General features: G+C 38.2%; 1 protein-coding gene across 5 annotated transcripts in view; it reads left to right on the forward strand.

Moving 5' to 3' along the window:
- Positions 1-14,832, forward strand: part of TDRD7 (tudor domain containing 7) — a 44,443-nt gene extending 29,611 nt beyond the window's left edge. For all 5 annotated transcript variants that reach the window (XM_041398372.1, XM_041398369.1, XM_041398375.1 and 2 more), the window contains 11 exons: positions 1,750-2,330; positions 4,569-4,755; positions 6,250-6,361; positions 7,191-7,393; positions 7,534-7,668; positions 8,980-9,063; positions 9,225-9,359; positions 9,678-9,788; positions 11,218-11,708; positions 12,034-12,194; positions 14,366-14,832. In XM_041398372.1, coding sequence (XP_041254306.1) covers positions 1,750-2,330; positions 4,569-4,755; positions 6,250-6,361; positions 7,191-7,393; positions 7,534-7,668; positions 8,980-9,063; positions 9,225-9,359; positions 9,678-9,788; positions 11,218-11,708; positions 12,034-12,194; positions 14,366-14,586 — 2,421 coding nt within the window. In that variant the 3' untranslated portion in view covers positions 14,587-14,832. The remainder of the gene's footprint in view (positions 1-1,749; positions 2,331-4,568; positions 4,756-6,249; positions 6,362-7,190; positions 7,394-7,533; positions 7,669-8,979; positions 9,064-9,224; positions 9,360-9,677; positions 9,789-11,217; positions 11,709-12,033; positions 12,195-14,365) is intronic.
- The last annotated feature ends 3,009 nt before the right edge of the window (positions 14,833-17,841 follow it).

A 17,841-nucleotide genomic window follows, 5' to 3' on the forward strand; every position in this document is an offset into this window, starting at 1 on the left:
ACTCCTTTCTTCTCCTGTGGTGCAAAGGGCACTCTAAGATTCCTCATATCAGAGGGTACAAATATAGGTGTTCTCTGTCAGGAATCATTGAAGGCATCTCAGTCCTTCTAGGTTTTACTGCCAGACATGTTTTCTGTCTCTTATATCAAGCTGAGTAGCAGAGATGCCCAAGAACTTTGCTTTCTTATGTCTTCTTCTTGCAGAAAGTGTTTCTGTTTTAGTTTTTCATTGATAGAGAATAATTTAGGCATGCTACCAGGAATGTGTGAGATTTCTCTAACATGGTTAACATTTTTTTTTTAATATCTATGAAAATTATTTCCTTTTTGTCATGCTAGTGTTCATGGAAGTTGACCGAGACCTCTTCCCAATAACCTCTTCACAGATTGTTTTGGCACCAGCCTAGGCAATGTAATGCAGAGCAAGTTCATGGAAATGCACTTATATAGTTCATTTCCTGACTCTTAATTCAGATCTTATAGCAATTTTGCTGTGATGTAGTATACATGGGACAAAATACATGGTTCTAGACAGAGCAAAGGCCATTTGATTCTTTTTTAATGTAGTGTCACTCAGTATTTTTTTCTTGCTAATGTTATTTTGATAATGAGTGATATGTGTTATTCTTTTTCTGTAAGATAATACCTGAAGTCTTGTTCATTATGCTTTGATTGTATGTTGCTAGGACAGAGCTGCAAATAATTAGTTGGGCAAGGTTTATAAAGTTCTGATGGGTGTGGACATTAATAGGGTGGAGGTGAATGCTACCCCTGAGAAGTAGCAAGTAATTCAGCTGCTCCATGTTTTTTCATTATCTGCTTTTGAAAATTACTTTGATTAGAGTAGTTTTCCTCTGACAAAAGAATTTCAAAGTAGAGCTACGTAAACCTTAGTAACTTTCTTTCTTTTTCTTCCTTTGAGACCAATGTGATGACACTAAGACCTTTTGTTATCTCCATTTTACATGGATTCCTGCTAAGCTATGGTTAGGTCAATATAGGTTGAAACTGCAGAGCTTTAGGAAGCAGAATTTTATTGTGAGTTTGTGTCTACAGTTCTCAAACAGTACTTTGAATGTTGTGACTGCAGACTATGTGATATGCTTATAGCAAAGGGTGGATTTGTAGGGACTGTCAAAATATGTGCTTCTGAAGGAAGCTGGGGGCATGATTTAAAAGGTCTAATCAATTTTATTACGAAATGTATTACGAACCAGAAATTTCTTCCTTGATTTCAGAACTTTTGTAAAGAAAACTAATTCCCTGAGTATGACAACAGATAGCCTTCCTGACAGCACTGCCTGGCAAGTGTCCTCTTGTTTCTGAAGTATAGAATCAAATCTCCTTTCCCTCAGAAAACTGAGAGAAAAACTTTTGTTTATGATCTCCTTGCCTGTGGGGAAGACTGGGGAGGTTAACATGCAAAAGATGTAAATTTGTGAAGGGTGTCACCATCTTCTGGTCCTGCTAGGAGGAAGGAGACACTGTACTTCTTTGGAAGCAAGTCCCAGTTGTATTGCATAGATTAGATATTTGCCTATTACTGATGTACTCATATGTGTTTGGAACCCTTCAAAACAGAGGAGGAAGCATTACAAGAAATGCTAACCTGTAGTAACTGCCTCAAGCTTAGCTCCCTGTGGATGTTCTCTTCAAAGTCTGTATAAAATGCATATCATAAAAGTGTAATTGGCAAAATGATTTAGCGTTAGAGATGCAACTGATTATTGACTCTCTTTTGTTTTCCAAGGTAGAGAAAATACACAGAGGTGATCCAATTGATGGATTCCTTTATCCTGCTAAGAAAATATCACCAGCAGCAAAAAGCGATGCTGAGCAAGAAAAGGCATCTCAGAATGTTACTTCACCAAAAGCAGACCCTTTGTTAAAGCCAAATATGGAGACCACACCTGCATCACTCAGTAGCGACTTCAAGGCAAAAGTTGTTGGCATCTTGCTGAAGTATTCCAATGGTCTTTGGGCTCATGCACTTCCCAAAGTGTACCAAGACACTTACCAAGTAAAATTTCCAGAAGACATTCTAAATAATCTAGAGTTGCTATCAGATGTATGTGTTGTGGACTATGTATCTGAAGTCCCCAGAAAGGCGATCCTCTATGCTAAACCCCAGAGATGCATTAATGAAAATCTGAATGTCACTGAGAAAGTCAAGAGGCATGATGATGTGAAGACCACAGCTGAACAGCAGTATGAAGAATGCAAGGACCAGTACCTGGAAAACATAACTGTTCCTTCTCTAATTATTCCTTCAGAAGGATCTGTGTCCATCATGGTGTTAGAGTTGAAAAACACTAATGAGGTCCTTATTAGGCAAGTTTGTATTTTGGAATCTACCTTTTTTGCTTTATTTATGAATCTACACATTCATACTGTGCAGGCTGCCAGAAAAAATTAGATGAACAGGAGGTATCAGGACTTTATTATTTACTTATTTTGCCAATGAAAATTAAAAATCTTTTGTTTGTGTGTTTAAATAGAAATTTTCTGAAACTTCTTCTGTCCTGAACCAATCACTTTTATCATTAGCTTTAGCTTGTCTGAGAATCAAGGCAGATTTGACTTGCCATTGGACAACTTTGTAAAATAATCCCACTACAACACAAAACAGTATTCAGGTATTACTATTGTGCTTATTAAAATACTTTTTGCTCCTATAACTTACACTAACTAGGCATGACTTGAGTGCACTCAGATTCCGCTTATGGAAAGATGAGCATTCATCCAGCAAAAAACTGCTAGTGTTTCTTGATTTGGTTCCTAATCAGCCTGGTCTAAGGAGACAGTGTAAGAGGTGGATTGTTATATTACATCTGTTACTTCCAACCTGCTATGCACATGTGACTCTGCAAAACGTTCCTGTGGACCTTTTAGTTCTGGCATAATTTTTAACTTATTGTCCATGTGGAGTAATGGTTTTTAGCTTTCTAGTCTGTTAAGGATGTTTCCACTAAGTATTTTGGATGAATACTTTGAGTACCGTGGATTAAAATACCATATGATGTTGAGCTGAGGGTGGTTATGTTAAAATTTCTCTACAAAGCAGCCATGCCCAAATTTTGAACCATGTTTCTTGGACAGTATTGAAGTTTCTCAGTTTGTCAGCTCTTATAGGTACATGATGATAATTAGTGGTTTCGTGGTCCTAGTTACAAAAATTTCTTCTCAGGGTTATCCATGTTCTTCATGGGCAGGGTCATCCTGGTATGATGAAACTAGCCCTGAGGGGATTAGGGGTTTTTGCCATGACAGGAAAATGTTCATGTAGACATATAGGGAGGAAACAGTGCATAGGCTGTTCTTTCCTTCTGTGTCCTACCAGCCTCCTTCTGCTGACCTACACAAGAACTATGTAGCTGCTGTTGGTTGATGTTGATTTTTGCAGGACCGATAAAATCAAGATTCCTAACTCAGTCTCAGGGATGGAACAATAACTCTTTACTTTATTGGGATGTGGCTAAGTTTTTTTGTCTGAAACCTTTCACTTGAGGTAAAAATGAAGGCAATGCTGAAAGGTGCTGGTTTTGATGCTGTTTCTGTTTTGAGACATGGATCAATTCTCAAAGAATTGTAATGTAGTCAGAATAAAAGGGAGATGATAGAAACACTCTTAGATATTTGCTAGACTTTCACAACAGAGTGAAAGAAGAGATGATACACTAGGTACTGCAGTTGAATTCTCACAAGAAATGGAGAATAAAATAGGGAGTGAAGCAGGAAATTCTGAAAGATTCTTCTGCTTTCTGTTGAGTTCCTCTGTTAGGTATCTTTATGAAACAAATGTTCAAGAAACTTTTGAGTCACGCATACATGACTGCCACCCCACTTTATCTCCATTACAAAGTAGATGAATGCTTGCACAGAAAAAAAAATGCTGTTTCTAGGAAAATCAGAGTTCCCTGGAATGTGGTCAGATTTAGCATAATCTTTATAACAGAGTTATGATACCATGTTGTATTGCAGTATCTGCGCTGTCTCTGGGCGTATAATCTAAACTATATGGCAGAATTGAGTAGTATCTTGATCTCTATGAACAAGCTGAAACAGTAGCTAGTCATACAGATTTGTGGGGGGGATAAGTTTTCCTTTTGTCTGCTCTTATCTAACTTGTTTCTGAAGCATTCAGAACTTCCCATGTGGATTTTCTGGAAGGTTTATATACTTGATTTAAGAAGACCTGTGTAACACACAAACAGCATTAATTTGCGCCATTAGGTCAGCAGCCAAATACCAAGATAAAACGGTTGTACAAGAGAAAACAGCACTTGGTTTAACAGCTAATTTTTAAAGATACTTTTGATGCTTTGGTTTAGATCAGCCATAGTGAAAACCAGATTGAGATGGTGTTTGTTAGTGACAAAGTAACTTTTTTGTCCTAAAAAGAGAAGAGTTTGGACATGAATGTTTTAGCAAATGTATATAATTTATTCATATGGGCATGTAAGTGTTCTTATGTTTTTCTTCAGTTTTTTTGAAGTTGCATCCCAACTCTTGTTGTGGTTTTTTTTGTTTGTGGTTTGTTTTGGGTTTTTTTTTCATAAAATACTGTAGGTATGTGGGCAAAGAGTATTCTACTGCCCAGGAACAAATGGAAGATGAAATGAAAGCATACTACAGTCAGAACAGTACAGTGTCACCAGCTCAGTCTCTGAGTGTTGGGCAGCTTGTTGCAGTACATGCTGAAGAAGATGCCTGGCTGCGTGCACGGATTATTTCTGTAGAGGACAACAGAGTAAAGGCAAGCAATTACCTCTTCTGGCATTTGGAGAAAGAATTGGGACAAGCTTATTTTTTAGATACACAGTCAATTCTTTAATATGCTGCACTAGTATTCTTTCTTTTCTTGCCCTAAAGTGCTTCTGTTTTCAGGTATACGAGAATTTAAGACCTTGTAGAAGTTATATGACTGACAAAATTAAATGGTCTTTCAGGTTTTTCTCTATGAATAGTTTGAGTTTGGGAGTTTTGGTTTTGGTTTTAAAAGGAGCTGAGCCCTATAGCACTTTGGTACTGAAAATGTGCCTTTGGTAGGAGGAATGATTTGAGGGGAACACAGGGAGAGAAAGGGAAAGACAACATTCATTTGCTCCTAGATCTTGTCTGAAGTATTGTACTGAAGTATCTCTAACAGGCTATCCAGGCAAATCTGATGTTTTGGGAGTTGTATGTATTTAGTTAAACCCCACTGATATTATTTAACTCCTCTGTTAAAATTTTCCTGTGCTGAACAGACTCTTCTTGCCATCTGCAGTGAAGTTAGAACATATATTAGAAGGATAAAAAAGGTTTAAAACTGCTCAGTTATTTCTTGTCTAGTTAGTATTAATGATACATCCTTAATGTTTTTGTTTCTTTCCCCAGCCCTGCTTAACATACTTTTAAAGTTGAACCATTTTATAAATACTGAAATAACACATGTATTAGAATGGAGTTTTTTCTGAAAGTTAGTATGATACCCTTCAGCTGTGAATTGGAGTTGGGTGTCAAAACTCGGTCTTGTGAAAGAGAGGTCTTGTTGGGTTTAGAGAAGTGGCAAGAAAATTAGTAGCATGCTTGCTTCTAATTTCTCCCTAGTCAGAGCTATCAGCCCAAAGAAGGCTGCTGCTTTATGGCAGCTTTTGCTATTATCCTCTGGCACAGTGTTCAGACCTCCTTTTTAATATTTGCTGTGCAGATATTTTGCAAGATAGAGTTTCGGAAAAAAGTTGTTGGAAGTCCCATCAAAGCCTTCTTTCTGTAACTTTAGCTCCAGTTATTTTTGCCAGTAGTAGTATCCTTTCTAATTTCCTGCATTGACTGTGGTATTTATGTCAAAGTAAAGACAAGCTTAAGTCAAAATTATTCTCTTAATGCTGTAAATACAATAGGCAAAACTTAAAAGGGCACCTAAGTGGTGTTTGACTTTTCAACACTTTCAGAACTTTGTAAATAAAAATTGTGACTATTACCTTTCTTCACATAGTTTGAGATAATATATGCTGAATCCTTTTAGCACAGTTCCTGTTTAAAGCTGAGATTCTGTAGAACAGTTGGAGAGGATGGTTTTATAGAGATTTCAAGAAGGAGGCTTTCCCTGAAAACATGAAATTAATGATACTAAATTGTCAAAAAATAATTTGTCTGTGGGTGTATAGAGACTGTGGCAACCGAATACATTCTCCCTAGACTCAAGAAAACATACTTAAAATTATACTCATGATCTTGTGCTTTTAATTCCCTTGTCTATTCTCAGGTATACTATGTTGATCATGGCTTCACTGAGTTTGTTGAAAGTAACAGTGTGTGCAGACTACAGAAACAGTTCAGATCACTTCCTTTTCAAGCTGCAAAATGTAAACTGGCAGGTAAGAGAAAGCCAGTGCTGACCACACACATGCTTACTGTTGGCACAGCTTATGTATTGAAGCCTCTGTGAGTTCTGATCCTTTTTTTGTAGCAGCTCTGTGTGTGTTTGATACATTTTGATCAGCTCAGCTAGTCTAAGCAGACATGGGTATGTGTGGAAAGAAGGAAAAGGAAGGAAGAAAGGATGTCAAGAAGAGTTTTACAGAGAATCCTTGATATTAGAAAATTATTTTGTTCTGTACCTCTGTAATAGAGCTTAATTGTTTCTGCACTTAACATGGATGTCTTTGTCCCTTTAATATATGTGAACCTAAAGAAATAAAAGGAAACATTTAAAGTAAAGGAAACATGTTGCATCAAGCAATGTACGCTAGCACAATATTTTTTTTCGTAAATGAGGTACATCTGTTGTGGCCAAGTTAGGCAATATTTCTAAACATGAGCCTATTTAATTATTCTGAAGTGATCCTAGTGCTATTAGAAAGGTACATTTATTTACCTTTCTAAAACTAGTAGGCCTTTTTAACTCTTTAAAAATATTGAATTTTAAATATTGGTGTGAATTTGAATATTGAATTTTGAATATTGCTGAAATTGCTGTGAATGAGCTTGTCTTATTTTCAGTTGGTTGATTTTTTAGTACTTGGATGCTTTTCATTTTTTTCTACACATTTGTCTCAACTCTTTCTGAAGAGGGTCTTTTTCTTTTCTATTCTGCCCTGTCTCCAAAGATGGCTTTCTTTGATAAAAAGGTAGAAATTAAGTAGATTGCAAGTAGTATGGGTGCAGTAAACTTCTGTACACAAAAAGGTACGTTGTGTCTTACAGGACTGGAAGCCTTCTGTGATGATCCTGTCCTAGTAAAGGCTGTGGAATCACAGACATGCTTCAAGATATTTGCTGTGGAAATACTGGAAAAGAGTGATACTCCTCTTCTTGTTCTCTATGACACTTCTGGAGAAGATGATATCAACATCAATGCTATTTGTCTGAAAGCATTGTATGACAAGTCCCTTGAACTGCACTTACAGGTACCATTGTCCTGTTTCCTCCTTAATTATTAAAAATCATGGACTATTGAGGTCTTAGATGGACAAAAAGCAGTAGTGAGAAATTTGCTAAATTTTGTGGGGTTTTTTTTCCCTTTCTTGTCGCACTCTTACTGTTGCAGGTAGATGCACTATATACCAACATCAGAGTAACCAGTGTTTCCTCTGATGGGAGCCTGTATTGTCAAGTGCCATCCAAAGGCTTGTCTAGACTTTCCGAAATATTGCAGAAACTAGAAGACTATTTTCTCCACAAGGTAAGTTCCACTGTGAGGGAAGTGGTGAAGTCATGCAGCATTCCTCCAGAGAGTACCAATAATTTTCCTTGCAGGTAAGTTCAAGTTTCTGTGGTAGCCATTCTCTTTCTAGTTTGGGGTTTTCTGGGGTGCACCTTTCAGTGTGAAAAGTGTCTTTTGATGCTTTTCAACATCAAAGTGGTGTATAGGAGACATTTTGAAAAGTCTTAAGTTGCTTTAAAATAGGCATGTGGTGGAGAAGTCTGGTGTTCCACCAGCCATTTACAGATACATGCAACGATCCTTATTAGATTCAAGGGAATTTAGGCCAAAGAGAAGAAACCTTAAGAGAATCTAATGCGTAAGAATTAAGATAATCAATTTTGTAGTTCAGCTGAGCGTGACGAAATCAAATCATGCAATGCGGGTCCTTGGAGGTCCTGTTAGAACTGCTGCTTGTGAGACTTCACTGTCAGTGTGTTTTAGGTGTAGAAGTTGAGCTTTAGACCTGTTGTTGGGACCATCTGGTAATATTTTGTACTGAATGCATTTCATTTATCAGGATTCAGTTTCAAGCAAGCTAAACATTGAAAGAAAGTGTATAAGTATTTTGCTAAAGTTGCTAAAGTTTAGCAACACAGAGACACTAAGGAAGGCAGCCATATAGGTGTTTCAAGAGTTGGTATTCTTGGGAGAGAGAGTGCTTGTTATTTTCTTGCTGCTATCAGAGAAAGAGATTGTTCTTCAGATTCTTTTAATATCAGGTTTTGCAGCTTATTTTGCCCAAGAATTTAGACCTAGTGAGGTGTTGATTGTTCTTCAAGTGGAGTTTCCCTACTTCTTGTAGTGTAGTCGTTGTCTTGTTATGTTATTTAGGATTATCATGGTGCCTGTCACCCCATGAGACTTTCATTTGAGTTACCAGTAAATTTGGTTTGTTATAAGTCTCAAGAAATTGTATGTTCTAGAATATAACCTAGGAGCTTCTTCACTTGTCTATCATAGCTCTTAACTGCTCTCGCTTTGCAAGTCAGGTAATTGTTGGTGATTTCCTAGTCTATTTCCAAATGTGGCTTTTTACCCCTGTCACTTCATGTTCTCCCGATTTCCCTGTAAGATACAGAGTTTGGGATGAAAAGGATACCAACTGGGGAAGCTCAAAGCAATGTGTGTGATAGGAAGTGTTTCTAAAGCCGGAAAGATACTTTTTTATTTGAAACTGAGCTTTTGTTTCTAGGTACTGTTTATGCCATGTGTTGCTTTTGAAATGGTTAGTTGAATGCCAGGTAGTAATAGCTCTGTGCTTTTTGACTCCTGTTTTTATATTTGCAGCAAACATCTGAGTTCAATGTATTGCTACCTTTCTGTGGCAAAATCTGCTTGTTTCCTTCCAAAGGAAAATTGGCACGTGTAGAGGTAAGAAGTATTCGAAACGCAGCTAGAATTTGCCCGCATAGAAATGTCTCTTCTTTCTGTTCAGCTCACTCTGAATGTTTCGTTTCCGTGAAATATTTTATAATGTGTGTGTCACTGTTGGGTTTTAACCTCAAAATTATGCTCTTGCTTTCTTCTTTCAGATAAAAATTATTCACACTAGACGAGCACTTGATGTGCAATTTATGGATAGTGGAACAATTGCAACTGTAAAAGTATCAGAGCTCAAAGAAATCCCACCACAATTCCTGAAAGAAGTAATTGCAATACCTCCTCAGGTATAAAGACATGTTAAAGTTAACCTGTATTCGATCTCTTTGGGATTGTTTATAGTGCTGCTAGTTCAAGGTTTATGTACTGAAATTCTGTTTTGTTTCACAGCATTCAACATTTTATTGTGCATCTTTGTCTGAAATAAATTGCAATGTAGTCCTGTGAGTTGGTGGATTTTGTGTATGTGTTATGGTACTGGATTTGTGTTTTGCGCTTTCTCTTTCTGTTTGTCGTACATGATTGACTCTGTCAGCATTATTCTCTGAATTGTACCAGCTTTCATATTACTAAATTATACCTTGTGTACTTAATTCTGTTCTTAGGCTTTGAAGTGCTGTCTGGCAGAACTGCCTCCTAACACTGGCATGTGGACTCCAGATGCTGTACTGTGGCTGAGAGATGCTGTAATAAATTGTCCTGAATTTAGCATGAAGGTAAGTAGTCAAAATGCCTATGAGACCTGAACTCACATAGGCATGTGGAAAGAGCATTTGAAGAACAACTTCAAAAGCTTAACAACTCATCAAATTGTTTTTTGTTACAGAAGTGTAGAAGTTTGTAACCAGCTGAAGGACATGAATTCTATACAAAGTTCTTTGCTTGGCAAATTTGTTATAAAACTTACTTGCTTAGGCCTGTTAGAATATTTTCTTTTCCCCTATGCTGTGAATTTAGCAGTTTTCACAGCAGGTGTTTGCATTTTGCTGTCCAAGTCCAAATACACAACTAGAGTTATTTTGCCACTGATAAGAAAGAAACGCAGTTGTCATATTTCAGCACACAAAAATACTCAACTTCTGAGTTAATCTTGAATTACTTTAATGCCTCTTGTGAGCAAAGCTTTTTCTCCTTCTAGTCTTTGAAAGCAGTTTTATTTTTTGTTTCCTTTTTCTAATTGGCTTTATTTTAGTATATGCTTTATATAGTTAGAATTTCTCTTATCTTTGAGGTAAAATTGTTTCCATTTGCAATGTATCCTAGCCAGTTTAACTAACTGAAAATACCTTTCTAAAGTTAATCTAGTATAACCACAGAGTAAACAAAGATAATTTCTTCTTAACCTTTTGATTCCAGCTACTGTCAGACACTTTGAAAAAGTGCTTATAGCTTTCCATAACCTTCTTGCTTGCTTTAGTCTAGACCTCTACTCTGAGATTTACACCTGTTGCACCTGGCTTTTCTAGACATCCTCTTCCAAAAGAGTTTGAAGTTGGTGTTAATTTTTACTGTATTAAATAATAGAGAACAGATGCATGCTTTAATTGCAGAAAGTTTTTTTCCTGGCTAGCAGCGTCAACAGAAGCATCTTTAAAACAATGTTGCATACTTTGTCAAATTGAAATTTAAGTGCTTTACTATTAATAATGTTAGCATATCTGATGGTAAATAGGAAATATTTTCATGTCAGTGATTGAAAATTACATGTGAGAGAAACCTGGAAGATTTTTCTTTTTTTTTTTTTTCATCTAATTTAGCAGGCCTCATTTCCCATAATGTCTGCAAGATAGTTTAAAGGATTAGGTGATACGATTTAATGAGTTGTTTATATCTGTGTGGACACTGGCTACTATTCTTCAGAAAACACGAATTCTACATGCAGTACTGTGATTGAACCTGTTGGATGTAACAAAATTCAAGTTTTGTGTTTGCTTTAAGTTAATGGAATTGCTGCAGGTGCTTTATATCTTTTTATCTGCTGTAAACAGCTTATTACCCACAATTTCTTGAATATCTTTGGGAGAACACTGAAAATGTTTCTGTGCATAAATGCAATGAACTGTTGCTGTTTTAGCCTTCTGTACAAAATCAGATGTGCCCTTAATAGTTACTAACTTGTTGTTAAACGGTACTTTGTGTTCCAAGGTGATTAAACAGGATGCTTCAAAAGGAATTGCACACATTTACTTGTTTGCTCCAGAGAATTTCCCACACATGGATCATAGCATCAATAGACAGATCAAAAATGCAGACTTGTGGAAGCATCAGAAAGATGTTTTCTTGAGTGTGGCACCCAGTGGGACTACCTTCACAAAAACTGTAGGTGATGCTGTTCCAGCTCTACAGTTACCTAGTGGGAAGCTGGAGAAGAGCTTCCTTGATTCGGGCAGAGAACCTAGCAGTGCAGTGTCCACCACTGAGCTGCCGCCTCCTCTACCCTTGCCAAAGCCTGGTGACCTCATGGATATCTACGTCTCGGTGGCCTGCCATCCCGGTCATTTTGTTGTCCAGCCTTGGAATGAGCTAAACAATCTGTACACCCTAATGGAAGAAATGATCTTGTACTACAGCAGGGCAGAAGAAAAACCTGTGACCGTTGAAAAAAATAAGCTGTATGCAGCTAAAATTGGAGATGAGTAAGTACATACCTAAATTACTTAAAATCTTTGAAAGCAAGCTTAACTCTGCTAAGCTAGGCAAGCCTAGCTTTGCTTAGTCCGCATTGTTAACAACGTAGCAGATGTCCAATGATGTCTGAGAGATTAAGGGAGTAAATGAGATTGCGGTCCTTCATGCTTCCAGATTATAGCTGGGATAGTTGACTTTTATTCAGCTAAGTCTAGATTTGGGAAGCCTGAGATATATTGGTTAAGATCTTTTGGTTGTGCATTGTTTCTCTGGTGCTTTGGCAGTGTGTGAATATTAATTCAAATGGTCTGTTCTTGTTCTTCCCCCTTTTAGGTGGTACAGGGTCATAATAAAAGGGATTCTTAGAAATGGGTTTTTGTCAGTCTATGAGCTGGACTATGGCAAACATGAGTTTGTCAGCGTGGGGAAAGTACAGCCACTCCTGGATACGTTCAGAAGACTACCTTTCCAAGCTATCACAGCTCAGCTTGCAGGTGGGTATCAAGCATTTGCAAATGTTTTTGTTAAAGTCTTACATCAGTGGGCATATGAGATGAACAGAAATGTAGAATGGAAAAAAGTCAAAGGTCATGTAATTGGTTTTTTCCTACATGTTTATGTCCTGTTTTATTCTTGGCATAGGTGTGATGATTCTGTGTAATTATTTTTGTTTGTTTAATTTAATGCAGCACTTTAAGATACTGTCTTTGAGAATGAAGACTCTTAAACTTTCCCAGCAGCTGCTTTTCATGGTTATAAAATTTATCATTTAATGTGTGTGATATCTGCTATGCAAAAGACACAGGGAAATAAAAACTTAATGTTTTTTGGATCCTTTAACATAACCAATTACCAAGTATGAAAGTGTGTCTTATGATGTGTCTGTTGGTAAGAACCTAATGTTCCAGTTGTCACAGTTTACGTAAACTTAGGAACCTAGATGTTGAATTTCTAGAGGATTTTTTGTATATATCTTGACCCTATTGTAATTTACAGTTCTCCAGTGCATATTTGGAATCCAGAGTTGCCTGAAATATATTGGTTTTCTCAAACAAAAACTCCTTGAGGGGATGGAGCTTTCAATAAGCTTACATAAGATAATTTCTATGAGAATATGACACATAGAGAGTGTGCATGCTTCTGAGAGAATTTCAGAAATAAAACTTAATCTCTCCTTTCTGTCTTTTCTTTAATTTCAAAATTTTTCCTTCTTTTCTGTGTTGTGTTCGGGTGTATACGTCTCAGTCAGCTGCTGCTTTCTGATGGTGTTTGGTCAGCACTGCTCTAGATTTCAGTCACAGAATATGCTTGTTGGAAGTGACAGGTGACAGAGTTAGTGCCATGTGCCTTCTGTGGGTTTGCTTTCCTGCATAGCCTCAGTGTGACCTTGGGGATTGTTTTTAAACTAGTGATGTGTGATGGATGTGCTGCCAACAGGCGGGGGTCCTCGGCATGCAGTGCTGTAATGTGGCTGATTTCTAGCTGTGTCTGTCTTCTGGAGGATCCAGCTCAGCAAGCCTGCAAGTCATCCTCTTTTCCTGCTTCACTTGGTCTCCCAAGCAGCTAGCTAAATTGCCTCTGAAATGCCTCATATTGTCAAAGCAGGCCAGCCGAGCCTGGAAGATCAGTAACTATTGTCCTGCTATTCTTCCAATTTTTTGTGTCTTTTTTTGTGTCTCGTGCCTCTTAGTCACTGATCTGTTTCCTTGTAAAATCTCATTTGCTTTCCCATTTACGTAATGCTTTCATAGCATTAATTACTCTTCCTTAAGTGTTGATTAACTATTGACTTTTAATTCCTTTTGGAATCTGCAGGCAGCTGTGCTCCTGTGTTATCCTCTCAGTGGCAAGCTGCTGCTAATAGTAAAAGCAAAGTATTGTCATTTTGCTGTTCTGCTTCTATTATCCATCAAGTGGCTTTTGGGTGTTCCACCATAATATTTGAGCCCCTGTGTCTAGATGCCAGGGATGCACAGGATCCCCTGTGTCCCATACACCAGCAGTGGTCTGGGAAACTGAATCCCAAGTCTGCAGGAGCCACTTATTTCTAGGTGGATTGCACCCATATTCAAAAACCTATTTAGTTTCCAGCAGACTTGACTTTGTGGGATACCACTCTGAAAAAAGTAAGAGCAGCTGTGAGATATTCAGGCATAATTTCTCTTTGTTTCTGTCCTCTGTATGTGTTGTTTGGGACTTGAAGGTTTGGCAGGTGTCTTAGTAACTGATGCTGCTTTGAGATGAAGAAAATCTAAAGCAAGGCCAACGGGACAAATAATGTCAGCACCCTCAGGCTGAAGATAAAGGAAGTTTGTTTTGAGAGGTTCTTTAGTTTCCTTTTTGTCATGGTTCCTGACAAGTCCTGGTCATGCAAGGCAGCTAATATTCTCTGAATTGCTCGGTGAATCAGTGCATTTGCCTTTCACTTCTGCAAACACATCATTATCCTTAGACTTCAAGAAAAAATAAATGTCCTAGTCCATGTAATAATTAAGCTTGTTTGTGTGGGAGATGAGTGAGCTTGTGTTTCTTTTCTGGATTTAAGTTGCATGCATTAGCTCTTTAAAATCTGTTTTCTTAAGTATTTAAACTCACACCTCTTCATTTAGACTTAGATTTTTCTAGTCTATAAATGACCTTCTGTTTTGCTTTACATCTTTCCTAGGAGTGAAAAACCAGCAGTGGTCAGAAGAGGCATCAATAGTGTTTCGGAATCTTGTAGAGAAGAAACCTTTTGTGGCACAGATACAGGCAGTTAATGACAGCACTAACTCTTGGGATCGAAAAATAGTGACTTTTCTTGTGGACACATCTCTTCCACATATTGATACATGGATTCATGATTTTGTGTCTCAAAGTCTTGTGGAATTTTCAAAGGGTGATTAATCATCACTTCTGCAATGTAGCAGCTTAGCAATAAAGTGAGTAACAGGCTTTGAAGAGAAATATAACTACTACATGGCCTTGAAGACATAATGGGGATAAAATTGAGAAATCTGTGTTTGTTTAACAAGTTTGGATTCTGTTGACTTCAGTTGACTTTCTGAAAATTTTCACGTTGTTTACCATTGTAATGCTAGAACATTTGAGTTAAATTATTTTAAAAGTTATTTATCAATAAAACAATCTTCAATTTTGTTCTTGTGATCATTCCCTAATTTTGGAGGGATTTTTATCTCATAGCTACTACTCAGAGTCATTACAGGGTAGTCCTTCCTTTAACAAGTGTTTTTTATTTCTGAATTTGTTGTCAGAGGCATGCATTATTGTTGAGTTTTTCCCTTTTCCTTAACTTGAAGGTAAGCTTTGAGTAGTGCTTTGTTTGGCATACTGCATTTGTGGGGTGGAGCATTCACAGACAGCTGTGCGCTTTGTGTACTTTGCTGTTCTTTAGCAGTGATACCACTTCGCTGAATTCTCTGCTCCCCTTCTCACCCCACCCCTCTGACCAGCTGTGAAATTCATAGCATTCCTTTCCCTCGTTTTTTGATAGCTTGTTTCCATGTATGCTGCTGAGAATCTTCAGAGGACTTCTGCTCTGTAGAGACAGGAGAAAGCAGTGTCCTATAAGCATGCAGATGGGTGCTTAAAGTCCTTTGAACACAGTATTTTCAGCCATCTTTGGAACCTACTTTATTTTTGGTCTTAGAAATATTTAGAGGAGGTGTAGACATAATTGCATTTCATAGTCTGCTGTCTCAATTTAAATTTGCTTGCAATAGTCCCTTGAGATTGTTAAACACAATATTAAAGCTTTACACAATGAATGGCAGCAATGGGTTTTTTTCTGCTGTGCACAGCAATGTAGTATTTCTAGTAGTACACAAGCCAAGCTAAGGAATTCTGCTATAATGCTGTTTGCAGGAGTACAGGAGACTGGACAGAAAGGGAAACAAGTCATGCATGGGTGGGAGAGAGAAAATGCATACAAATAGCCTGAGCAAACAAGCTGTTTCAGTATGTATATTTGCACTCCCTTAGTCAAATTTTGATGGTGGTCTGGAGAAGGTCTGGGCTAAGCAGCAAGGAGTCCTCTTGGAAGTCTGGTGCATCTCTCTCTGTGGATGTACACTGGGTATAGCAGAGCCCTTATGATGAGCAGCGAACTACTATATGTAGCAGCAAACTGCTACTCTAATGCAAATTGCTACTTAACGTGGTCCTCCCCTTATTTAAGTGTGCTGAAGCTGAGACTTTTAAGTGTACTTGAGAGAGAGGTAGTATTAACAATGAAGATAAAATTAGTTTTTCATATTAATCAACTTCTTCAGCTGCCATGGCAGAGAAGGTGAAGAATGCAAGTGAAGGAAGTCATGTGGTGGTGAACTACTGTAAGATAAACATCATGCAAATTTCCCTCTGTATAGGATGGGTTCTGAGTCAGAAAATTTCAATGATGTAGGGCAGTAGAATGACAAGCACTCCCCTGAGCTCCTGAAGAGAGATTTTCTGTGCACAATTGTGCAGGCTAATGGCTACAAGCCATTTTCATGGCAATAGAGCATTTTGCTGGAACTTTAAAGTTTCATGAGAAATACCTGGGCTGTGTTGGCATCCTTTAAGGTTTGAGGATCTTTTCTTTGTCAGAAGTTTACTTGCACCTCTGCACTGATGAGGCAGAGTTTGTGACTCTTCACGTGTAGTATTAGAGGACAGACCCAGGCAGATGTTCAAGAGACTCAAGATGGTTTCCAAACTTGTGTGCCCCTTCTGAAGTATGCCTCACCCCCTCCTTGGTTGTTGGTGGCTAAAAAGCCCGGGTCAGAAGCACGAGCACAATCCTAGAGTCCCACGCATTTGTGCAGCTCAGTGCTGGAGTTCACAGAAGCTGCTTTGTGTGTTGGTAAAGCAGCCTGCAGTCTAACTGATCAGCAAACCCTCGGGCACTGCTATTCACGTGGTTTTTGTGCGTGCATGGAGTGTACATCCAACCCAACCCTGTGTTCCATTCATATGCTGTATCCAGAGGGGCTGCACTGATGTGTCTCTCCATCTTTATTCCCAGGATACAGTACCAGCCCTGCATTCAGCAGCTCCACTACTAGTCCATTACTCTACAGGTACTGCTCTCTCCTTGTGCAGAACAATAATTTTACACCTGCTTGTAGTGTTGCTCTCTTACCCCATGTAAGATCCTGTCAGACATTTGCTAGTCGACCTGCTAGTGCTCTTTGACACGTTTCATGCTCTGCTTTGAAAAACATGCAGAGCATGTTGGGCGTACACAGTATTGAACACTTCAAGCTTGCTGAAGTTTCCAAGCCATGAAATAGCATAATAATTAGTTAGTCTGCTGTCCCCCAGGCGACATGCCTGCTCTGTGGAAGTTGTTAATGCACACAGAATGCTGCGTGGTTCTTCAGCTTTTCAGCAGTCAGTGTTGTGGGTGGTTGTGAATGGTTTTTCTCTTTTCATGAATGCATGGCACTTCACTAGGGCTGCATCCACAGCCCGTGTCTGAATCAGACAGGTGGTGGAGTTACTTTCCATTCTGACAGCTATTAGAAAGGCTTCAGTGGAACCCTCCATGCAGTTCTGGGCACTGTCCTCCAGGAAAAATGTCGATTAATCACAGAGAATCCAGATGAAAGCAACAAAGATGTCTAGGGAGACTGGTTTAAATAGTAGGATTTGCAGTTTGTCTGGATGGAAAAAGGCTAAGGAGGAGAACACTTTCTGAAGTTTTCACTGATAACTATTTTTATATGTAGATAAAACAAAGCATGTAAAAGCTTTAGTTGCAGGAAGAAAGGGGCACAGCCAGGGAATTCACTGGAGCTCCAGTTTCACTATAAATGCCAAAACCATGTAGGACGTATCTGATCATCCCTTGGAATGTGGATTTGAATGTCTAAGTCTTGGGACCCCACCCAGGATAACTTTACAACCAGAAATGGGGAATGCAGCTTTGTTAAATATGTTTTGTGGATCACTGTAAATTTTTAAAAATGAAAAATGATCCTTCATTAGCTAGAGAAAACAGATGCTGTAATAACTAAAACAGAGCAGATCTCTTACTTATCCAAGGCTTGCTGTGAACAACAAGCACTTGCAAACCTCCTCTTTTCTGTTTATTCCATCTCAGCTATATTTTAAAGTTTAAGTTTACCTGTTTTCATCTCCCAGTGTGTTCACTCCAGC

Source organism: Onychostruthus taczanowskii, unplaced genomic scaffold, assembly GCF_017590055.1.
Source record: "Onychostruthus taczanowskii isolate IOZ18803 unplaced genomic scaffold, ASM1759005v1 scaffold145, whole genome shotgun sequence".
NCBI classification, from domain to species: domain Eukaryota; kingdom Metazoa; phylum Chordata; class Aves; order Passeriformes; family Passeridae; genus Onychostruthus; species Onychostruthus taczanowskii.